Below are 24,181 nucleotides of genomic sequence, written 5' to 3'. Positions count from 1 at the left end.
GAATGATTTTAAGATTTTTTTGAACTTTTATTTTTTTTTTTTTTTTAAATCTCGCTCCTTTCCCCCCCCCGCCCTTTTTTTAACCTTTTTCCCCCCCTTTTTCTTCTTTTTCTTTTTTACTTCTTCCTTCTTTTTTCCCCCCTCTTTCTGGTGTGTGTGGCTTTGCCTTGCAAGCGAGCGAGAGCCAGAGCATCTGCAGTTGGACTTTTTGGGGTTTTTTTTTTTTTTTTTTCCGCCACTCCAAGTTTTTTTTTTCCCTTTTTTCTTTTTTTTTTTTTTCTTTTTCTTGCTAATTTTTACCCCTTCGCCTTCTTCCCTCCTCATCACCCCCACCCCATTTTTTGGAGAGGGCGCTGCTTTTCCTCTTTTATTTATTTATTTTTTTTTCTTCTTCTTCCCCCCCGTTTCCCCTCTCTTTCCGTGCGCGCGTGGTGCTTTTTCTCCGTGTCACTCCGTCAAGTTTACCCCAAACAAGCCCAAACTTCGCAGCGAGGGGCAGAGCAACCGCAGCTTTTTTTTTTTTTTTTTTCCCCTCCCCACCACCTTAATTTTTTTTTTAAATTTTCCCTCCTTTTCCCCTCTTTCCCCTCGCCGCTTCCCCAACCTGCCAGCGCAGAGGGGGGCGAGCCGGGGCCCCCCCTCGCCCCAGGACCCCCCAAGCAGCGCCGAGCGGGCGCTCCGCACTCGCCGTCTCTCCGCGCGTGTGTGTGGGTGCGAGCGCGGTGCCTGTCAAGGGGCTGTTTCTCTCTTCCCCACCCTCCTCCTCCTCCCTTCTTTCCAAATATGCTTTTTGCAAGTTTTGATCTCGTCTCGGCACTGGCTACCCTCGCCGCGTGCTTGGTGTCACTGACTTTGCTGCTGGCCGTGTCCCAACAGCTGTGGCAGCTCCGCTGGGCTGCCACCCGCGACAAAACCTGCAAGCTACCAATCCCCAAAGGCTCCATGGGATTCCCTTTAATCGGAGAGGACCTTCCACTGGCTCCTGCAGGTAAGGAGGATTCCCTGCTCTTCGCTGGGAGCTGGGTTGGGACCGGTGTGTTTTGTTTTTTTTTTTTTTTTTTTTCCCTCTGGTGTTTTTTTTTTTTTTTTTTTAATCGGTATTTTTTTAGGGTGCTTTTAGGGCTTTTTCTCTGGCTGGAATTTTTTTTTTTTTTTCTCTCCCCCCCCCCCACCAACGTCTTCTTTCCCTTCCGATTGCATCATGCGGCTTCTCGGCGAGCTGGGGAGGGTGAGCCGGAGCCGGGGGAGCGGCGGTGGCCGCGGGGGCACCGAGGGAGCGCGGCCGGGCTGGGCTCGCCCCGCGCCGCGCTCCGCGGGGCTGCCCGGGCTCGGCATCGCCCCTGCGCTGCCCACCCCCTTCTCTTCCTCCCCTCCTCAGCCTCAGTTCTTGCCAAAACCTGAAATCCGTAGCGCCGGAGCCGCGGGCGGAGGCGGCCCGGGGTGGATGCGGGGGCTCCGCCGCTCGTGTCCCCCCCACCCGAGCCGCGGCTCCGTCCCGTCCCTTCCCCGCTCCCGGCGCTGCTCCCGGCCCGGCTCCCGCGGCGGGGGAAGCCCGCCGAGGTAATCGGGAGATTAACCCGGGATTAACCTCGCTAAACGCCCAGCAGCGGCGGGCGGAGCGGGATCCCCCCGCACCCGCGGGGCGGCTGCCAAAAAAAATCGGGGGGAAAGGGGGGAAAATCCCACAGGAGGAGAGAGGCAGGAGGCGGCCGGGGAGGGGGGGTGCCCGGCTCCGGGGGGAGCCGCGGGCCGGGCTCGGGGCACCCCGAGGCTCGCAGCATCCCGGGAGGGAACCCCCGAGGCGAAGCCGCGCCAGGGTTTCCCCCTCTCTCCTCCCAGCAGCAAAAAGGAAAAAAAAAAAAAAAAAAAAATTAATTATAGTAATCAAAGGAGGATGCTCCCGCCCTTCATCGCCGCAGCCCGCGGCGGGGCAGGACAGCCCGGTCCCGGCGGGGACAGCGGCGGCGTCCCCCGGTGTCCTCCCCCCGCGCCGCCGCCGCCGCCACCGCCGGGGAAGCCCCGCCACGGCGGCCCCGCTCCGCCGCCCGCCGCCGCGCCGAAGGGGTTAACGGCACGCTCTCAATAGGGCTTTATTTTTTAAAGAAATTTATCAGATTTTTACAGGGGGACCAGAAAAGGGTTCTCGCTTTTCCACAGGCTCCGTCCAAACAGAGTCCAGGGCTAAAAATACAAAAATTTTGTATAAATTGGACTCCATTCGCAACTTGTGCCGCATAAAGGTGCTCTTTGTGCTGCCCTGGAAATGGTGTACAAATAACTCTTTATTAATGCCACAAAAAGGACTTTAATTATATTTACGCAGATCAAGAAACAGGGTCACCTGAACATCTGAACCTCACAACCGCGCTTTTGTTTCAAAATAAACACCCGCGCTCCCAGCCCGGCGGCGCGGCCGCGGCGCTCGCAGCGCCTCTCCCCGCTCGCCAGGGGGGTTTTTTTGGGGGACCCCCCCGCTATCGCTGCGGCTCCGGCCGCCTCTCCGCCGACAAAAGCCCCTGGAGCATGTGGGAAAGTTATTAAAGTCCCTGAAATCTGGAGATTTACTTAGGCAAAGCGCTGCCTTCCTCGAGTAAAATCAGCCCGAGCGAGGAGGGAGGGGAGGAAAAAAAAAAAAAAAAAGAGAGAGAGACAAAAAGCGAGGGGGAAAAAAAGGGGGGGAGGGTGTGAAGGAGGGAAGAAAAAAGGGGGGGGAAATGAGGAAAAAATAAGAATATGTTTAAAAGTGACAGGGGAGGTAAAGGGAGAAGTAAAAGTGAGGAGGAGGAAGGGGGGAAGGAAGGCACCGACCCCCGCCGGGCTGCGGGAAGAGCGGGCGGGCTGGACACGGGGTGACCCCAATCCCAATATCCCCCTCCCCAAAATTCTGCCCCGATTCCCACCGCGGGAGTAACCCCGCGACCGTGCCAACCCCGCGGCACCCCCGCAGGGCTCCTGCTTCCAGTCCTCGCGGCGGGAGAAGTACGGGAACGTGTTCAAGACGCACTTGCTGGGGCGGCCGCTGGTGCGGGTGACGGGCGCGGAGAACGTGCGCAAGATCTTGATGGGGGAGCACCACCTGGTGAGCACCGAGTGGCCGCGGAGCACGCGGATGCTGCTGGGCCCCAACACCGTGGCCAACTCCATCGGCGACATCCACCGCCACAAGAGGAAGGTCGGTGTCCCCGCTTTCCCCCCCCCTCCTTTCCTCGCCCTTCCCTTTTTTTGCCCCGTTTTTCCTCCCCTTTTCCTTTTCCCCCCTCCTTTCCTCCCTTTTTCCTTCCCCCCCCCCCCGTTTTTCCTCCCCTTTACTTTTTTCCCCCATTTTTCCTCCCCCTTTCCTTTTCCCCCCTCCTTTCCTCCCCCTTTCCTTTTTCCCCCCTCCTTTCCTCCCCCTTTCCTTTTTTCCCCTCCTTTCCTCCTCTTTTCCATTTTTCCTCCGTTTTTCCTCTCCCTTTCCTTTTTCTCCCCCTCCTTTCGTTCCCCTTTCCTTCTCCCCCCTTTTTTCCTCCCCCTCTCATTTTTCCCTCTCCTTTCCTCTCTTTCCTTTTCCTCCCCTCCTTTCCTCGCCCTTTTCCTTTTCCCTCCCGTTTTTCCTCCCCCTTTCCTTTTCCCCCCTCCTTTCCTCCTCTTTTCCTTCCCCCCCCCCGTTTTTCCTCCCCTTACTTTTTTCCCCCATTTTTCCTCTCTCTTTCCTTTTTCCCCCCTCCTTTCCTCCCCCTTTCCTTTTTCCCCCCTCCTTTCCTCCCCCTTTCCTTTTTCCCCCCTCCTTTCCTCCCCCTTTCCTTTTTTCCCCCTCCTTTCCTCCTCTTTTCCATTTTTCCTCCGTTTTTCCTCTCCCTTTCCTTTTTCTCCCCCTCCTTTCGTTCCCCTTTCCTTCTCCCCCCTTTTTTCCTCCCCCTCTCATTTTTCCCTCTCCTTTCCTCTCTTTCCTTTTCCTCCCCTCCTTTCCTCGCCCTTTTCCTTTTCCTCCCGTTTTTCCTCCCCTTTTCCTTTTCCCCCCTCCTTTCCTCCTCTTTTCCTTCCCCCCCCCCCGTTTTTCCTCCCCCTTACTTTTTTCCCCCATTTTTCCTCTCTCTTTCCTTCCCCCCCCTCCTTTCCTCCCCCTTTCCTTTTTCCCCCCTCCTTTCCTCCCCCTTTCCTTTTTTCCCCCTCCTTTCCTCCTCTTTTCCATTTTTCCCCCGTTTTTCCTCCCCTTTTCCTTTTCCCCCCTCCTTTCCTCCCTTTTTCCTTCCCCCCCCGTTTTTCCTCCCCCTTTACTATTTTCCCCCATTTTTCCTCTCTCTTTCCTTTTCCCCCCTCCTTTCCTCCCCCTTTCCTTTTCCCCCCCTCCTTTCCTCGCCCTTTCCTTTTTTTACCCCGTTTTTCCTCCCCCTTTCCTTTTTCCCCCCCCCTTTCCTCCTCTTTTCCATTTTTCCTCCGTTTTTCCTCTCCCTTTCCTTTTTCTCCCCTCCTTTCCTCCCCCTTTCCTTCTCCCCCCTTTTTTCCTCCCCCTCTCTTTTTTTCCCCTCCTTTCCTCTCTCTTTCCTTTTCCTCCCCTCCTTTCCTTGCCCTTTCCTTTTTTTGCCCCATTTTTCCTCTCTCTTTCCTTTTCCCCCCTCCTTTCCTCCCCCTTTCCTTTTTCCCCCTCCTTTCCTCCCCCTTTCCTTTTTTCCCCCTTCCTTTCCTCCTCTTTTCCATTTTTCCTCCGTTTTTCCTCCCCCTTTCCTTTTTCTCCCCCTCCTTTCCTCCCCTTTCCTTCCCCCCCTCTTTTTTCCTCCCCCTCTCTTTTTTCCCCTCCTTTCCTCTCTCTTTCCTTTTCCTCCCCTCCTTTCCTCGCCCTTTCCTTTTTTTGCCCCGTTTTTCCTCCCCTTTTCCTTTTCCCCCCTCCTTTCCTTCTCTTTTCCTTCCCCCCCCCGTTTTTCCTCCTCCTTTACTTTTTCTCCCCCCTCCTTTCTCCTCCTTTTCCATTTTTCCTCCGTTTTTCCTCCCCCTTTCCTTTTTCTCCCCCTCCTTTCGTTCCCCTTTCCTTCTCCCCCCTTTTTTCCTCCCCCTCTCATTTTCCCCCTCCTTTCCTCTCTCTTTCCTTTTCCTCCCTCCTTTCCTCGCCCTTTTCCTTTTCCCCCCTCCTTTCCTCCTCTTTTCCTTCCCCCCCCCCGTTTTTCCTCCCCCTTTACTTTTTTCCCCATTTTTCCTCTCTCTTTCCTTTTCCCCCCTCCTTTCCTCTCTCTTTCATTTTCCCCCCTCCTTTCCTCCCCCTCTCCTTCCCCCCCATTTTTCCTCCCCTCTCCTTTTCTTCCTCCCGTTTTTCCTCCCCCTTTCCTTTTTCCCCCTGTTTTTTCTCCCCCTCTCCTTTTTCCCCCATTTTTCCTCTCTCTTTCCTTTTCCCCCCTCCTTTCCTCCCCCTTTCCTTTTTTTCCCCTTTTTTCCTCCCCCTTTCCATTCCCCCCCTTTCTCCTCCCCCTTTCCTTTCCCCCCCCTCCTTTCCTCACCTTTTCCTATTTCCCCCCCGCCTTTTTCCCCCCAATTTCTTTCATTTATTCAATTTTTTCCCCCCTTTTCCCCTCTGATCCCTTGAGGAATTTCAAGGTGGATCGGGGTGGGGTGGGGTGTGGGGGGGACACGCGTGACAGGGGCGGCGGGGAGGGCTCTTAAAAGGGCGATGTGGCTCGAGGGGGGGCCCCCCACGGATTGTCACCCCCCCCATGGATTGTCACCCCCCCCCACGGGTTGTCACCCCCCCCCCCCCCCGAACTGCAGGGACACCCCGAGAAGCTTTTGGTGGAGGGGGTGGTGCTGAGAACTTCCTGGGATTTCTGGGAATTTGGGATGAGGGTGGGGGTTCTGGGATGAAGTGGGGGGGGGGGGGCTGAGAGCTTTTTGTCTCCCCCTGAGGTGACACCCCCAGGGCAGACAATTTGGGGGTGCTGGGACCCCTTTTGTGTCACTTTAGAGCCCCCAGGGCAGCCGATCTGGGGCACTGAGCCCCTTTTGTGTCCCCCTGAGGTGACACCCCCCAGGGCAGACAATTTGGGGGTGCTGGGACCCCTTTTGTGTCACCTTAGAGCCCCCAGATCATCCTGGTTTGGGGTGCTGGGACCCTTTTGTGTCTCCCTGAGGTGACACCCCCAGGCCAGCGGGTTTGGGGGTGCTGGGACCCCCTTTTGTGTCACTTTAGAGCCCCCAGGGCAGCCGATCTGGGGCACTGAGCCCCTTTTGTGTCCCCCTGAGGTGACACCCCCAGGGCAGACAATTTGGGGGTGCTGGGACCCCTTTTGTGTCACCTTAGAGCCCCCAGATCATCCTGGTTTGGGGTGCTGGGACCCTTTTGTGTCTCCCTGAGGTGACACCCCCAGGCCAGCGGGTTTGGGGGTGCTGGGACCCCCTTTTGTGTCACTTTAGAGCCCCCAGGGCCGCCGATCTGGGGCACTGAGCCCCTTTTGTGTCCCCCTGAGGTGACATCGCCCCCTTAGAACCCCCGGAGGAGCCAATTTGGGGGTGCTGGGACCCTTTTGTGTCCCCCTGAGGTGCCACCCCCCTGAGAACCCCAGCGTGTTTCGGGGTGCTGAGCCCCAGCGGAGGTGGGGACAGTCCCCGTGCGGGGTTGGTGCCTGTCACACCCCCATCATCCGTGGGCTCTTCCCCAGCTGGATCTGGGCTGGGAATGATTTGGGATGAAGGGGGAAGGTGGTGTGTCCCCCCCCCCCCACAGCGCTGGTGACACTGTTGGGGACACGAGGCCGTCCCCATCCCTGCCCCAAGGTTGGGTCCCCGCTCCAGCAGCGTTTCCTCTTTTGGAGGCTGTAAAATCCCTTCCAAACCTCCGAAAAATTCCTTCCCTCTTTTCTCCTGGGGGAGATGGCGGGAAAGCAAACAGCACATGACACCCGTTAGTCACAGTTTTTAGGAGTGACACCACAAAAAAAAAAAAAAAAAAAAAGCTGTGTCTGTCCCAAACCAGGACCAGCTCAGCCCCTCCAGATCTGGGGTTTTTCCTTAAAAATGGAGAAATTTTTCCAACCAAGGAGGATGGTGATGGGGCTGCCTCCATCCAGGAGGAAAATTGGTTTATTCCCCATCCAGGGCAGGTTTATTCCCCATCCAGGGCAGGTTTATTCCCCATCCAGGGCAGGTTTATTCCCCATCCAGGGCAGGTTTATTCCCTATCCCAGGGCAGGTTTATTCCCCATCCCAGGGCAGGTTTATTCCCTATCCCAGGGCAGGTTTATTCCCCATCCAGGGCAGGTTTATTCCCTATCCCAGGGCAGGTTTTTTTCCCCATCCAGGGCAGGTTTATTCCCCATCCCAGGGCAGGTTTATTCCCTATCCCAGGGCAGGTTTATTCCCTATCCCAGGGCAGGTTTTTTCCCCATCCAGGGCAGGTTTATTCCCCATCCCAGGGCAGGTTTATTCCCTATCCCAGGGCAGGTTTATTCCCTATCCCAGGGCAGGTTTTTTCCCCATCCAGGGCAGGTTTATTCCCCATCCCAGGGCAGGTTTATTCCCTATCCCAGGGCAGGTTTATTCCCCATCCAGGGCAAGTTTATTCCCCATCCCAGGGCAGGTTTATTCCCCATCCAGGGCAGGTTTATTCCCTATCCCAAGGCAGGTTTATTCCCTATCCCAGGGCAGGTTTATTCCCTATCCCAGGGCAGGTTTATTCCCTATCCCAGGGCAGGTTTTTTCCCCATCCAGGGCAGGTTTATTCCCCATCCCAGGGCAGGTTTATTCCCTATCCCAGGGCAGGTTTATTCCCTATCCCAGGGCAGGTTTTTTCCCCATCCAGGGCAGGTTTATTCCCCATCCCAGGGCAGGTTTATTCCCTATCCCAGGGCAGGTTTATTCCCCATCCAGGGCAAGTTTATTCCCCATCCCAGGGCAGGTTTATTCCCCATCCAGGGCAGGTTTATTCCCTATCCCAAGGCAGGTTTATTCCCTATCCCAGGGCAGGTTTATTCCCTATCCCAGGGCAGGTTTATTCCCTATCCCAGGGCAGGTTTATTCCCCATCCCAGGGCAGGTTTATTCCCTATCCCAGGGCAGGTTTATTCCCCATCCAGGGCAGGTTTTTTCCCCATCCAGGGCAGGTTTATTCCCCATCTAGGGCAGGTTTATTCCCTATCCCAGGGCAGGTTTATTCCCCATCCAGGGCAGGTTTATTCCCCATCCAGGGCAGGTTTATTCCCCATCCAAGGAAGGTTTAATCCCTACCCAAGGAGGGTTAAGCGGGATCAGGCAGAGATCTGCAGGTGCCTCTGTGCCCATTCCCTGCTCCTTTCACCCTCCTGCACCTCTGGGTTATTTTTTGCTCATCTAAAGTGGCCTTTTCTCGCCTGCATAAAACCACGGAATTCCGGCCTCGGGAGCAGGCACAGGGGAGTGTGGGTTATGGGGTCATGGAAAAGGGAGGCCTGACCTCTGTGGAATCCTGGTGGGTTTGGGATTGGCACCAGGGCTGGGCTGGGCCATGCCAGCACCACAAACCCGGCAGAGGTTTCCTCTCTCCTCCACGGCTCTTCCTGGTGTTCTCACTCCCGGGTTTTTCCTGCTGGGAAAAACCACGTGGCCAACCCGAAACTCTGAAACCCAAAGCTTTTGGGATGTTCTGGGTCCTAAAGAACTCCACTGTGCTCCTCAGGGTGCTTTTTGCACCCTGACTGGATGTTGGATGTTAGGAAGGAATTGTGCCCTGTGAGGGTGGGGAGGGGCTGGGATGGAATTCCCAGATTTGCCGTGGCTGCCCCTGGATCCCTGGCAGTGTCCAAAGCCAGGCTGGGATGGGATTTGGAGCACCCTGGGACAGTGGGAGCTGTCCCTGGCTGTGACAGGGAGTGGAATTGATCATCTTCAAGGTCCCTTCCAACTCAAGCCATTCCACAATTCCACGATTTTTGGCATCACTTGTGATTCCAAGCCGACAAGGATCCCAATTCCTAATTCATTCCTAAATCCCAATTAACGCCTAAATCCTAATTCCTGCATCAGGGGTGGCCAAAAGCCTCCCAAGCTCAGGTGTTCCAACAAAACCCTGTCCCAGGATAACCCCGGCTCCTTCTCCCACTCCTTGCTTCTCTTTGAGATCCCACAAACTCTTTTTCCCGGGATTTTGGACACTCTGGGAGTTAATTCTTTTTTAAGTTTTCCCTTTCATCAGCTGGAGATTGAGTCCAGCGCGCCCAGCTCTGGAATTCAGGCGTTTTAGCCTCATTCCTTCACTCCATCTCCCACTCATCGCTGCTTTTGGGAGCCGAGCACCTCCCACCTCACCCACCCTGGGCTGATCCTGATTTAGGGAATTCTCTTCTCCCTAAAAACCCATCCCGGAGCTGCGCACGGAGATAAGCTGAGCCTGCCTCTGATGGGGTTAAAATCGATTGTTCTGAGCTTATCAAGATTCCCAGGAGCAGATTAAAGCTCGTTCCTTCAGGTGCGGCCTCTCCGGAGCTCGTTAATCCCAATTTTCTCTTGTCCCACGGCTCCAGCTTCCAGCTCTCCCCACCCTGACACTCGGAGAGCTCTCAGGAGAAAGGATTTGGACTTAGGGTGAGCTTAAATCTTAAACCGAGCCCAACTTCTCCTCTTGACCCGCCAGGGAAGCAAGGAAAGAGCTTGGAAAAGGCAGAATTTCCCACGGGATCCCCCCGTTTCCACAGTGAGGGTGCTGCTTTTGAGAGGCTCACTGAGTGATTTGGAGCAGTTGGAAGCTCCGTGGAGAGAGGATTTCCTGGGAAATCTCTTTGGTGGATGATGACCCAGGTTTTCCCTGCACTGCGGGGTTTTATGGTGTTCGGTGACCTCTCGGATTCTGGGTTTTGCTTCATCTCCGAGCTCGAGCCTTCACTTCCCAATTCCCTGATCCTGCCATAAATTGAGGCGGGATTCCTCTCTTGGCATGGGATTTTGGCCAAAATGAGGAAAAGCCGAGCGTGGAACCCACCTCTGCTGCCCTTCCAACCATTCGGGATCATCTCCAGCTCTTGTCCACGGCCATAAATCCCCCTCATCTTCCCCAAATCCCACGGAGCCGCATTTATTTCCAGCAGCTCCTCTTCCAGCATTCCCTGGCAGGCGATCCGTGGTCTCCAGATTGTCACCGGGATGTGGAGATGAGCTCCAAACCCAACATGTTCTTGCAGGAGGGTTCTGGGATCCTGCCAGGGATCAGCTGCTCGGTGGAGCTTTCCAAGGAATTTCAGCTCCGCGGTGGAATTCCGGGATCAGCGAATTCCCGCTGGATCCGCTGGAGGACGCTTGGATGGGATCGGGGATAGGGTGGGATGATCCAGATCTTGGAGCTCTTCTCTCTTTCGTGTTTCCATGTCCCAGCTGTTTTTCGGGATCTTTGTGGATTCGTTATCCCGTTCCATATAGAATATCCACAAGGATTGATCCCGTGGGTGTTGGTAAAGGATCCTGGGATGCAGGAGGTGCTCAGGAGGATCCCAATCCTAACCCTACAGAACCTCTCTGCCTTTTCCCATCCCAAACTTATCGAATTTCCCCTCCAGGAATCTGTCAAAATTCCTATAAATTCCCTGTTTTGGGAAATGAACTCTCCAGTTATAGAGAGGGAATCGCAGGGTATGGAATCAGCTTGGGGCAGGGATGGAAGGCTGGGAGCAGAGAATTCCTGCGGCAGGGAATGCCTTCACTGCAGATGTCACTGGCATTGAAAATTCCTATAAATTGAGGAAAAAGTCCCTGTTTTGGGAAATGAACTCCCCGGTTACAGGGAGGGTTTGGAGTCAGCCTGGAGCAGGGATGAGGGGCAGGATGGAGGGCTGGGAACGGGGAAAATTCCTGCGCCATGGAATGGCTTCGTTGCAGATGTCCCCAGTGCTGGCTCTGGCCTTGGCCTCGGACAGAGCTGGGTGACCAGGAATAAACAACAGCAGTTCCAAACTCCTCTTCCACTTTTCTGGGATGTTTATCCCGGCCAGGCTGTTCCTGCTGCTGGATCACGGAGTTTGCGTTGATGTTGGAGAAGGATCTGGGCCCACCCCTGCTGGAGCCGGAGCTCCACAGTGGAATTTTTGTCTGGAATCACCTCCAGGTTCCTCACAGGAGTGACCTCAGTGGCTGAGCAGGGTCTTTGCTCCGGGTTTTTGGTGGCAGATCCCTGTCCCTGCCCACCCCGTGACGGATGAATGTCATCCCTTGGGATTGGAGCTCCTGCTGGAACTCCCTGGGAAGGGTTGGTGGGATCATTCCAGCTCCTGCTCCATGCCCTGGGGGTCTCCCCATCCCTCTCTTGTCCCACCCTGGCTCCTCCCTCCATCCTTGTCCAATCTGATCCCACCTTGTCCTTGTCGACCTCTTCAATTCCCATTTCCACCTGGAAAACCCCAGGTTTTGGGAGTGTTGATTCCGAGGTGAAAGGAGCCGTAATGAGGGCAAAACAAACCTGATCTTAGGGATGCTGCAACCTCTGCTTTCATGGGATCCAATTCCAGCGGGAAGCTGGAATTCAGCACTCCTGTGCCTGCGAGGGATCCTGGTGGAGAAGGAAATGGGGATTGGGAATGACCAGGACGTGGCCTTTAGGGTTTAGGTCAAGTCTGAGCAGCGCCCAGGGCCAGGAAGGAGATTCCCAGGGTCCGCAGGGAAAGGTGGGATCAGGCTTTCCTCGGGATCACCCAGCTTGGCAGGAGAGCGCCGGACCCGTCTTCCAGCTGAGCCATCCCAAAACAGGCACAGCTGGCTGAAAAAAAAAAGGAAAAAAAAAAAAAAAAAAAAGGCAAAGATGGAACAAAATAAAAGCAATCCATGGGATTGCTGGGGAGACATCCAGAGATTCCAGGAGGGAGCAGCAGGGAGTGGAGCGGGCCCTGGTTTGTCTCAGTGTCCAAAGCTCCATCGCTCATTAACACACCGCAATTAATGCTCTGCCTCCGAGGCACGCAAGTGTTGAGCTCATTAGCACCGAGTGGAAAGGTCCGAGGCTTTCATATCGTTTGCGAGGGGATTAGGAACACAAAAGGGGCCGTAAATTTACAGCCAAATATAAACCAGCTGCCGCGGGCTCGGCTGGGGGGGAGGGAAGGATCGGGATCGGGATGGGGGAGAGGGCTGGAGGAGGAAGGAGGGATGGGAGGTGGCAGGATTTTTCCTGCAAAAATCCTGGACCGAGGTTGTTAAGAGGGTTTTTTTTTTAGGGTTTTTAGGATTTTTTTTTTTTTCTGTGTCTATCCAACCCTCCCAGCCTGTTCTGTGTGCCTGTGGCGGAAAAGAAACCATCCCAATCCATCGGAGCCAGCGCCCAAAATTATATCAAACAGGCTGAATTCCAGCTGCCACCAGCCCCAGCCCCTTCTCCATGCCCTGGGAGCCTTAATCCAAACCTCTGGAGCAGGGAAAATTGTCCATGGATGGAAAACAGCTCCTGTTCCCATTCTGGGGGAAGAATTCCTGGGCTGGGTTGGCTCCTTGACTTTAGACCTAGCAGTGCTGTCATCTCCAGGGGTGTAAATCCAGAGCAATTGCAATTCCTTTAATCAGTTTTAATCCAAGGGATTAAAAAAAAAAAAACAAAACAACATTTTTTTTTAATCCAAAGGATTTTTTAATCCAAAGGATTAAAAAAAAAAAAAAAAGCCAAATGGAGGAGTTCCTGGCTAAAACACAAATTCGTGGGGATTTCACGGTGCCTTCCAGCCCAAAACTCCCCGCGAGCTCCGAGCTGGCTCTGCTGGCGGAGCAGGATTGTGGCTGTGGGATACCCTGGGAGCTGGACATCCCCAAAATTGGATTTTCCACCTTCCCGTGCCATCCAGGGTGGGAGATTTTTGTTGTCCTGGAGAAGGTGAAGCCCTTCCTTGGGCAGCAACTGCAATCCAGGCTCCACTTCCAGAGGGATGGGGCGCTAATTCCAGGGACCAGGAGCGAATCCCAGGGATGTCAGGGAGTCAGGATCCCTCCTGCACCGTTGTTTTGTCCATCCATCCTCCTCCATCCTCCCAAGCAGCTCAAGGAACCTCCTCAAGTTGTGGTTTGCGACATTCCACTCATCCCTCTGGTGGTAACGGAGCTATCCGTCACTTCCCAGGTGGAATTTTTCCCATGAAATCTCTCTCAGCTGCTGGTTCTCCAGCTTCCTTCTCCTTGTAGGGTGGCCTTAAGTTGGGATCACCTTGTGGGGTCACCTCAGCCTCTGTCACCTCCTCCCTGGAGGAGCTTCAACCCTCGCCTGGTCTGCAGGAGCTCCTCAGGTGTTTGCTCATTCCATGGAGATCTTGCAATCCTCAGGATTTCCCTGGAGGAATCCCTTTTCCAAGATTTTTTTTCCCTTATTCTCTTAATCCATGCTCTGGAAGGGGTTTTTATTCCTTCGGGATGAAGTGGCTGCACCATGGATTGGGAATTTCCCGCTCATCCCCTCCTGAGCGTGGCCACCTCTCGCTCTGCTCTGTTCCCAGTTCCTGGAATTCCTGGCAGGACCGAGGACTGGTTTATTTTTAAGTCTGGCTTTGTCTCTAGGAGAATCCCTGCTCTGCGTTACTTAAATCCATAGGGATCCTTCCCTTTTGTCCTCTCGCTGTGCTCCAGGAAAACGCATCGGCTCAGTAAAAACTGGGATTTTCCTCCTAATATTTCACTCCCACTGGTTCCCTGGGGAAGCTGTTCTCCTCCTCCTTGTCTCCAGGGAATCCTCCATGCCCACACCACAGGCAGAGATCCATCACCAGTCGGGATAGCCCATCCCAGGGGTCGGGATTGGGTCTTCAAGGTCTCTTCCAACCCAAACCTTTCTATGATTCCCTGAGCAATGAGAGCTCCGACCGTGCCCGCTGGGTTTGTGGGATTCTCCTTCCCCACGGCTCCATCCACAGGGATCCCAGCAGGATCCCGGCTGGCTGATCCCACCTTTCTGATCCCTTTTCTCTGGACACAGCTCCCATTTCTTTCCCGTGACATCCATGGACGTGGGATCATTCTCCCTTCTTCAGGAGCGTAAGGTGAATTTTATTCTCCTTTTTCTCCATAAATAAAGAGGGAGAGGACACTTGGAGCAGCATTCCCAAGCCAGTGGATCCCAGTGCCTTTTGGTATCCCCATAAATTTGGCCGAGAAGCTGAAATTTCTTGATGGAATTTTGCTGGGGATGGAATTTTTGAGGCAGTTTTGCAGAGGCAGGTCCTGCTTGGTCCCAGCTCTCCCCCACAGCCCTTTTAACAACTCAGCCTTGAAAATTCAGGATTTAAAGCAGGGCCTTAAAGGGTTTGGGGTCAAAATCCTCCCATGCCGCGGAGGGGATTTGTAGGAGAGATTCTTGAACATGGAGATTTTTGAGTTGTGGGGAAATGCAGACCTTGGGCTTAAATTTATTCTGAACCTGACTGGAAATGCTGGAGTTTCTCATAATTTTTTTTTTTTTTTTTTTTGTTTTAAACATGGAAAAATCACAGGTAGGGACAACCCTCGAAGGTGCATCATGACATGACGCAGGGATCCGAAATGATCCTTCCATTTTTCCCAGCAGGTTTTTTTTTTTTTTGGGGGGAATCACTCGAATTTCAGCGCACGAGCCTTTGGCAAAGGCACGTCATTCCTTTTAGCCTGGAGGCTCCAGCTCCTGTTCCCAGACTCCTGTTGGAGGCTGGAGCGTTCACGAGAGCCTGGATTCCTCCAGGATGGAGCCTTCCATGTGCCTCATTTTCCACAGGAAAAAGGGGAGAAAAGGAATCAGTTCTTTGCTGTGTGCAAAGGCTGAAACTTCTATAAGCAGAGTGTCCGGGCAGGAATGGGATTTTTTTGGAATTTTCTCTCCTTTTGTGGTGCCTTTCCAACTTTTTTTGCTGTGTTTTCCCTTTGTTCATGCTCCCAGTACCAGGACGGCCTCTTGCCCGTGAACCACCTCCAAAAATATCCCATTTTCTGAGCCTGCTGGAGCATGGGAATGGGCTCTGGAGAGGGGCAGACATCCAGGATAATGTGGTGATGGGACAGGGCTGGGACAAACACAGCCTGGTCTTTGGAAATGTGGGAAGAATTAGGACAAATCCAGGTTGAGATGTTGCTTTGGATGCTTCCCGACATCTCCTGTCGGCCAAACCTCTGGCAGGTGCCAAATTGGTTCCTGAAAACATTTCCAGGCTCATCCCGCCTCACTTTGGTCGGGCCAGCGGCTCTCGGCTGGACGGGATGCAGGTGGCTGATCCCAAAATTTCAGTTTTCCTCCTGGAGGGGAGGAACGGAAAGCTCCGTTCCCTCTTTTGGGAGGATGTGCCAGGTGGGAGCGAGGGGCCTGAGAATCACAGGTGGCAAAAGGCAGGGATTGGTGCTGGTGCTTGGAGTGGGAAGGAGAAAGCCACGGAAAACGTGGTCCCCCACACCCCAGCCATGCTGTTGGGATCGCTGTTGGAGCTCACAGAATTCCCTCAAATTCCCTCTCCTTGGCCATGGATTAAGGATGGGGCTGGGGCGTTCTCCAGCTGGGACTGGGGGCACTTTGCTGTCACGTGGAGCTGGAGCTGAGGCGCTGGGAAGACATTTTCTGCCTTTGGAAAACCATAAATCCTTAAATATCCTTTTTCCATGCGAGGTGGAGTGGGAAGGTTCCAGCCAGGCTCGCTGGGTGATGGGGTATCCGTTGCTGTGGGTGGAAATGAGCGCCCTTGGATGGAGCAAATTCCCAGATCTGGCTCTTTTGGGACATACCCCAACATGGAAAAACTCTTTCCAGCGTCCCCAAAAAAAATCCTGGCCCTGCTGTGAGCCCTTGTGGCTGGGTGCCACCGCAGCCGGGCTGTGGCATCTCAGGGTTAACAAAGCTGAGCTTAGGGATGATTTTGCCTCTTGGCAGCTCTGGAACAACTTTTCCTTGCCCCGATTCTCCTCGGCTTTGCCTGGATTCGCTCCTGGAGCAGCCGAGCCGCTCGGCTCGACTTCACTAGAGGGCGCAGGAATTTTAGGCTAGGAACGCGCCGGGGTTCGTCGGGGAAAGTTGGCTGCCTTCTCCTCCTTTTTAATCAACTGGAAAGATGCAGGGTTGAACTGGAGGTGACTGGAAGGGGATCCAGACTTGTGTCTGGCCGGGGAAGGATCTGCTGACATGTGGGATTAGGCGGTGCGAGCGCGGCGGCGGCGGCCGGGACGGAGCAGCGCGGCCGGGGCTCGGCCCGTGGTTGGGAGCTCCAGGGAGCAGCCAGCTGGAGGAGCCTCCTGGCACGAGGAGAGCTCCCAAAATTGCAGGGAAAGAACAAAATCCGCCTCACCCCCCCAAGCGCTTAACCTCCCCCTTGTCAGGTTTGTGCTGATCCCATAGGGAGCAGTTCGGTTTTCTCTGCCAGAGGATCCCCCCTTCTGTTCACACCAATCCTTAGGACAGGATCTTTCCTCTTGGGAGCCCGGCTTGATCCGGGGGTGTGGATCCAGCCCCCCCGCGCCACGGCAGCGGTTTTGGGACCAGAGGCACATCTGGGACTGTGTCCTTTCTGCGGGGAGCAGGGGGTCCCCAGGTGCTTCTCCTGTGGGAGACGCCGGGGAAGGACGAGGCCAGGAGCCCCCATGGCCACCTCCAGTGGGATGGTGGCTCCCAGCAGGGATGTGGACCCGGTGCTCCTAAAGCAGAGTTGCCCCCTCACTGGCCCTGCTTCCAGCTGGGGAAACTGAGGCATGGGGACATTCAGTGGGAGCCTCTATCCTTATTCCAAGCTCCTCAGCATGGACGAAGGGCAGGTGAGAGCTGGATGGGGACACAGCAGTGTCCCTTCGCCGGCCCCACCCAGGTGGTCTTGTCCCATCCCTGTGGGCGAGCTCATGGATCCTGGCTCTGCGTCAAACCCGGTGTCCTGCTCATGGACAAAGGAACCGTCCCTTCCAACTCCCTTCCCACCTTCCCCACTCCCTCCCCACCTTCCCCACGCAGCCGAGGGTCTCGGCTTTACCCCCTCCAGCTTTTCCTGCCCGAGCAGCTGCTTTTTTTTTTTTTTTTTCCAGCAGAAAATGCCCGAACGCCGCTGCCTTTCCCGGCTCTGGATGCAGGCAGGAGGCGGCCGCCGCCGCCCCGTCCCGCGCCCTCGCCGTGCTCTCGCTCCCTGCTGTTCATTCATTCATTCATTGATTCCTCCTCTCATTCATTCATGCCTCGGCTCCGTGCGGCCATCCAGGGATGGCTCCCTGTCCCCGGGCTCGGATTCCCTTCCCTGTCCATCCTCCCCTCCCGGGATTTCCGCGGGCGGCTCCGTGCCGGGCCCGCCGCGCGCTGAGTTTTTACCGGGGGCTCAACCTGGGGCTCTTGTGGAGGCTCCGGAGCCTCCTGCCCGGAGCTGCGAGGGGACAGGGGTGTTTTTTCACCAAACAAACTCCCAGGGAACGCCGGGCATTAGCAATGAGGGGTCGCAGCCAGGAAAATATTACCTTTCCCTTGGAGTGCTGACTGCGGAGGAAATTCTCACATTTACAGCTCCGGCGAGCCCGGCGCTCATGGAAAAGAGGGGGCGGCTTTGATTTCGCTCCTCTCTCGGTGGGTTGATAACTTGGCAGCCCCCCCACCTCGCCTCCATTCCCGCCGGGAAGCGGCCACCGGTGGAGGCTCCGGCGCGCGGCTCCCTCCTTGGAATCCTGGTTTAATTGGATTTTCCTGGAGGCCTGCGGTGCGTGTGCGTCCTGCCCCGTGCGTGTGTGTAGGTTAATAAAAAATAAACAAACAGCACTTTCCCCCCTTGCTCGGGGAGGGATGCGGCGGGAATGCCGAATGAAAGCGCTGCTGTGCCGGGAAGGGACATTCCTGGCATTGCTGAGCTCCTCGCGCGGGCCCGGGCCCAAATTGGAGGGAAAAAAAATTGGAGTAAGGAGCCGTTAGCGTGGGGGACCTGGGGAGGCCCAGTCCTGCTCACTGTTTACTCGCAGAGCTTAAATTAACGCTGGCTGCTGACATCAGGAATTTTTTTTTTTTCCCCTGGTTTCCCAAGGAAATGAGCCGAGGGCGATCGCGGCCTCTGCGTACGTGCAGCGGCTCTTCCCCGCTTGAACCCCTGTCGGAGTTCAGCCAGATTCCACAGAGATCCTAAAGGCTCCAAAATAATTATTTTGCTTCGTTTTGCATCCATAAAAAAAAAAAAAAAAAAGCAAAAAAAAGGCAAAAAAAAAAAAAAAAAGAGCAAAGGTGGCGCAGAGGTGGGAGGAATTGCCGGTGCTTCCCGTTGGGAGAGTTGCGTTTTCCCTGTGTTGGACGCTGGAGAATCCCTGTGGAAAAGGTGCATTAGTGACACCCAAACCACGGGATGAACAGAGCTGGGATCCTTTGGACACGGAAAGCCGGCTCTGTCCCTCCTGCCGCACCTGGGATGAAGGAATTCCTCCCATCCCTGGTTTGCTCCGTTATTCCCGGTCCCTTGTGATGGTGGTGGTGGGAATCTCGGGGAGGAGCTGGCGTTTCTGGCAGCTTTTTTTAGGAACTGGATGGAGAGTTTGGAATGGCGACAGCTCCCCGTAGGACACCTTGGAGAAGGCCAGGGGTGCTGTGCCTGTGGACAAACCTCTCCTTGCCGTTTTCCCTAGGTTTTCTCCAAGATTTTCAGCCACGAGGCTCTGGAGAGTTACCTCCCCAAGATCCAGCTGGTGATCAAGGACACCCTGCGGGCCTGGAGCAGCAACCCCGAGCCCATCAACGTGTACCACGAGGCGCAGAAGCTGACGTTCCGCATGGCCATCCGCGTCCTGCTGGGCTTCCGCATCCCCGACGAGGAGCTCGGCCGCCTCTTCGAGGTCTACCAGCAGTTCGTGGAGAACGTCTTCTCCTTGCCCGTGGATCTGCCCTTCAGCGGCTACAGGAGGGTGAGATTTGGGCCGGGTTCTTTACGCTGATAACGCCAGTTCATTAATGGGGTGATCAATCCATGCCTTTCCCCGCTCCCGGTGGGATTTCTCACCCTCTGACCTCAAGGAGTCCATTTTGGGCCACAGTTCCTGATTTAGTGGAGAAGGCAGAGGAAAATGCGTTCCTTGGTGGTTGGAGTGGTTTGACAACAGGAAATAGTCAGGGCTTGCCCAGATTTAATTCGTGTTTTTCCTCATTTGGCAATTTTGCCTGTGTTTTTTGAGTTCGTGGGACCCTTCTCCTTTTAATTCCCTCCTGTCCTCGGAGTGAAACAGGTCCTTGTAATTCCAGGAACTAAAACAGATCTGTGTAATTCCCAAAACTAAAACAGGTCCTTCTAATTCCTGGAGTATTCCAGGTTTGTTTTTTTTTTTTGATGAATGATACAAAATGAAAACATAACAAAAAATAGACATAAAACCTTTTTTCTCTTTTTCCACGGGGAATTTTGATAACAGAAATACAGGGGTTCAAAATTTGTTTTTGTGGTATCCCTGCATTTTTTTTTTTTTTTTTTTTTTTTTTTAATTGCTCTTTGCCCATGGGAACGATTCCATCCCCTCGGAGCCCGGAATCATTCCCAGCAGCAGGTTAGCCCCGAGCAGCTGCACCCCCGTAGGAATTGCTTTACTGGGACCAGGTGATCAAATTGCTCGGGAAGAGGATTCTTTGGGATGAATGAGCTTTCCTTTGAGACACAATTTTCCCAGGGATTTCCATGCATCCCAGGAGGAGCCGGGGGCTGTGAACCGGTGCTGGACAGGGGCTCCCAGCCCAGACCCGTCATTTACACCTAGGTGTTGATTACTCCGCCTGTGATCTCCCCCACCCCGGCTTTACTCCTCCTGCCCAGGGGACACCTCCAGCATCTTCACACCCTTCTTTGAGCCTCTGCTTTTATGGCTTGAACCTGTCCTGAGCTGCACGTCTGCAGCTCCTGGGACGGGCAAGGTGCTGCTGGTGGCGTGGTCTTGAGCGCTTCCTGCTCCACAGGGAATCCGGGCCCGGGAGACGCTGCAGAAGGGGCTGGAAAAAGCCATCCAGGAGAAGCTGCAGAACACGCAGGGCAAGGACTACGCCGACGCCCTGGACATCCTGATAGAGAGCGGGAAGGAGCACGGCAAGGAGCTGACCATGCAGGAGCTGAAGGTAAAGCTCTTCCCCGGGGCCACCTTGGGGTTGTTCTGCTCGGGGCAGGGCCTTCCTGAAGGGAAAAGCGAGGGATGCTCCAGGGAGGAATTGCTGGGGCAGACCTGAGAGCCGGGGAACCACGATGTGTTGGTGGATCCAAACCAGTTGCTTTATTCATTTGCTGGTTGCGCCCAGCCCTTTCTACAAAGCGTTCCACGGAATCATTAAGCTTGGAAAAGGCCTCCAAGATCATCAAGGCCAGCCTCCATCCCCACTAAACCACACCACAAAACTCCACATCCACTGGGTTTTTGAACGCTTTCAGGGATGGTGGCTCCATCACCGTCCCAGGCAGCCTCTTCCAACGCTTGGCCCCTCTTCCAGGAAAAAAAAAAAAATCCTGATATCCAACCTGAACCTCCCTGGTCACAACAGAAGCCTTGATCAGCTGCGTCCCTTGACCTTTCCACTTCTCCTGGTGCCTCCTTTGCAGGGCACAGGAGCCCCTCAGCAGGTTCTTATCTGCAGCTGGGTCATGGCATGCCAGGAGCCATCTCCTGGGCTTTTTGTCTGATCCTCAGACATTCTGTGTGAAGCTCCTCGCGGTGGCTGTCCAAGGAGTGACCTTCCAGTTAAACGTGCCAGGCTGTGGCTGCCCCATCCCTGGAAGTGTCCAAGGCCATTAACAACGGACACAAACTCTGCCCAGATTTCCCTCATCCATCCTGGTGGGTGGGAAATCACCCAGGAGAATCCACCTCCCTTTGGAGGCCACATTCCCTTTTCCCCTCTCCCAGCTTTGCGATGCGATCCTTCCTCGGGTCACTTTGCACCTAAAATCTTTGGAGCAGCTGTTTTTTCGGGGAGAATCTGTGGCTGCTCCACCCCTGGGAGCGCCCAAGGCCAGGCTGGACAGGGCTTAGAGCACCTTGGGACAGTGGGAGGTGCCCCTGGGGTTGAAAATCCTTAACTTCCATCCAACCCAAACCGTCCCACGATTCTGAGGCCAGGCTGGAAAGCTTTTGGGGAGAAGAGCACCCCGTGGCACCTTGACGTGCTGAGGTTGGTGGCCCCTCTGCCCCACCCCTGTGTCTCACCCTGGCTCTTTTCCTGCCCCCCAGGACGGCACCCTGGAGCTCATCTTCGCCGCCTACGCCACCACGGCCAGCGCCAGCACCTCCCTGATCATGCAGCTCCTCAAACACCCGCGGGTGCTGGAGAAGCTGCGGGAGGAGCTGCGGAGCAAAGGGATCCTCCACAACGGCTGCATCTGCGAGGGCTCCCTGCGCCTGGACACCATCAACGGCCTCCAGTACCTGGACTGCGTCATCAAGGAGGTTCTCCGGCTCTTCACCCCCATCTCCGGGGGGTACCGGACGGTGCTGCAGACCTTCGAGCTGGACGTGAGTAGTGCTGCACCTCGAGCTCCCCAAAACAGCCCAGCTCGCTTGAGCCTGGCTTAGAGGAGACCTCTGAGGGGACAAAAACGAAGTCGTGCCTAATTAAGTCCTTCTCCCAGTGGCGGGATAAAAGGACGCAGCCTTAAGCTGCACCAGGGGAAGTTTAGGCCGGATGTTAGGGGAAAAAAAATCTTCCCAGAAAGAATTGTTGGGCATTGGAATGGGGTGAGGTGGTGGAGTCACCATCCCTGGAGGGGTTTAAGCCTGGATGTGGCACTCGGTGCCACGGTTTAGTGGATGAGGCGGTGTTAGCTCACAGCTTGGACTTGATGATCTCAGAGGCTTTTCCAGCCTAATTAATTCTGAGATTCTGGCAATGGGATTTGCTCCAGATCCAGCAGCGATGGGATGTGGAGCAAGGGATGCGTGGAGCTGTCAAAGAGCAGACGGGCGTGATGCTTCAAAGCCCAGCTCGTGACAGTGACGCCAAATTCTGAGCTGGGGTGTGACAGGGGAAAGGTTTACGGCAAAGGGCATCTCCGGGCTGCTGGATGACAGGCGGATTAGTCACCGCCATGGCTGGAATTTCCTCCCAGCAAAACAAAATCTCGGGAGCTGCCTTGTCACTGTAAATCCTCCTAATGCAGCGGTTTGAGTCAGAGACCTTTTAAAGTGCTCAGGGGATGATAAATCCACCCCATTTCTCATCGCCCAGGCCCCGACGTGGGTGTTGGGTGTGTGGTGCTGACAGGCGGCGGGGTGTGGGATGCTGTGGGATCCTCTGGGATCCTCTGGGATGCTCTGGGAAGGGCCGGCTGATGTGAGGGGCACGGCACGGGAGAAGCTGCTTCCCCTGCTCAGCACCACGGGGTTCCTGGTAGGCAGCTCCTGCCAGTGACCACAAAGCAAATAAACGGATGGATCATCCCACGGATCCTTGGGATGGAGGGAGGAATAAAGCCAGGATTCGCATCTCTTTGTGCTGTGCTGCCTGGTTTTCCTTTAAATCTGCATCACACTTGAGGGATAAACCCAAAAGAAATGGGAATAAGCAGGGAAAAATGTGAGGGTGGTGCGGCCTGGCACAAATTGCCCAGGGATTGTGGATGCCGCATCCCTGGAAGTGTCCAAGCTTGGATGGGGCTTGGAGCACCCTGGGTAGTGGAAGGTGTCCCTGCCCGTGGAGGGGGGTGGGACAGGATCAGTTGAGGGTCCCTCCCAACCCAAACCATTCCATGGAAACAAAATTCCTTTACCTCGTCCCCCTGCTCCCGCTCCCTCTCCAGCAGGATTGACCCACTCTGCTCTCCTCTCCGCCCCTTCCCGCCTCTCCGCAGGGTTTCCAAATCCCCAAGGGCTGGAGCGTGATGTACAGCATCCGGGACACCCACGACACCGCCCCCGTCTTCAAGGACGTGGACGTCTTCGACCCCGACCGCTTCGGGCAGGGCCGGAGCGAGGACAAGGACGGCAGGTTCCACTACCTCCCCTTCGGAGGAGGCGTACGGACCTGTCTGGGGAAGCACCTGGCCAAGCTTTTCCTCAAGGCTCTGGCCATCGAGCTGGCCAGCACCAGCCGCTTCGAGCTGGCCACCAGGACTTTCCCCAGAATCACCCTGGTGCCCGTGGTCCACCCGGTTGACGGACTCAAGGTCAAATTCTTCGGACTGGATTCCAACCAGAACGAGATCCTGACGGGCACAGACGCCATGCTGGGGGCCACCGTGTAGAGCCCGCGCCGGTGGCACCAGGGACGGGCGGCCGGGGGAGGCAGGGGTGGGGTGGGGGCAAGGGGATGGACAGGAGGGGAGGAGAGAGGGATGAGGAGCTTCTCCACGGCGCTCACCTCCGGATCGGGACTGCTTTTCCAGCAGGGAAGCTGCCGAAAGCGTTTTGCTCTTCCCGCGGGACGCGGAGAAGGTCGGGGCGGCGGCGGCTCGTTTCGTCGGGGAGGAGGAAGATCCGCAAAAGCCGAGTCGAGCTGGGATGGCCGACCGTACACAGTATCTAATTATTATAAATATATATATATAAATATCTATAAAACACTTCTGCTGCCAGGAGGAGAAGGCCCGACTGCGGGAAAGGCTTGGGAATCAGCCGAGGATCTGAGGTCTGGTGTCCCGGGGCAGCTCTGGGGTGACCTCTGACCTTTTGTTTTTAACAGTGTTAAATTAGCTGGTGATAACAGTGTTTTTATGTTTTTTGAGGTGGTTTTTTTTTTTTTTTTTTTGATTGTGTTTTTTTGGTGTTTTTTTTTTTTTTTTTTTTTTTTTTTTTTAATTTGTTTGGTTGTGTTGTTTATTCCGGGGCATTGGAGCCTTTCCTTGGCCGGGGGGAGACAACGCTGCCCATTCCCAGCCCCTCTCCCGCTGGTGCCGGGGCAGGCTGGGGAGGAGGAGGAGGAGGAGGAGGAGGAGGAGGGGTCGTTTTCTTCCCAAAAAACCCCTCCTGTGGTGTCTTGCCCGGGGCTCAGTCATCCCCGAGGCCCCCGGGAGAGGCAGATTTGCATTTTCCAAGATGTTCTGGGGCTCTGGGGAGGGGGATGCCCTTTTTTTTTTTTTTCTCCTCTCATTGAGTTTCCTGCTGCTGCTACACGGCCTGTGAGCACCCCCCGCCAGCCCTGGGCACAGGCACCCGGCTTTGGGGACATTTTGGTGCCTTTGCTGTCCCCTCAAGGTGCTGGCACCAGCCCCCGACCCCAGCACGGCTCTGGGGGCACCTGGGGGCGCCGGGGCTGCTCCTGCCAGGGGCATTTGCATTAAAGGTGATCTCTCGAATTAAGCCAACGCACGCATTTGTTTGTCTCGTGTTTGGGGTTTTTTGGCAACGGGAGAGCTCAGCAGGAAGGAGAG

At 55.2% G+C, this 24,181-nt stretch overlaps 1 protein-coding gene across 1 annotated transcript; it reads left to right on the top strand.

Annotated features, from left to right (window-relative positions):
• The first annotated feature begins 783 nt into the window (after nucleotides 1–783).
• LOC128806351 (cytochrome P450 26B1) lies at nucleotides 784–23,079 on the top strand. Its single transcript, XM_053975842.1, is given in 7 exon segments — nucleotides 784–966; nucleotides 968–988; nucleotides 2,948–3,172; nucleotides 18,477–18,752; nucleotides 19,789–19,944; nucleotides 21,048–21,329; nucleotides 22,664–23,079. Coding segments are annotated over 7 exon segments (1,536 nt in total). The 3' UTR covers nucleotides 23,057–23,079.
• Nucleotides 23,080–24,181: the final 1,102 nt, after the last annotated feature.

Source organism: Vidua macroura, chromosome 4, assembly GCF_024509145.1.
Source record: "Vidua macroura isolate BioBank_ID:100142 chromosome 4, ASM2450914v1, whole genome shotgun sequence".
NCBI classification, from domain to species: Eukaryota; Metazoa; Chordata; class Aves; order Passeriformes; family Viduidae; genus Vidua; species Vidua macroura.
The sequence above is the reverse complement of the archived record's forward strand: the minus strand, read 5'-3'. Positions and strand labels throughout refer to the sequence as shown.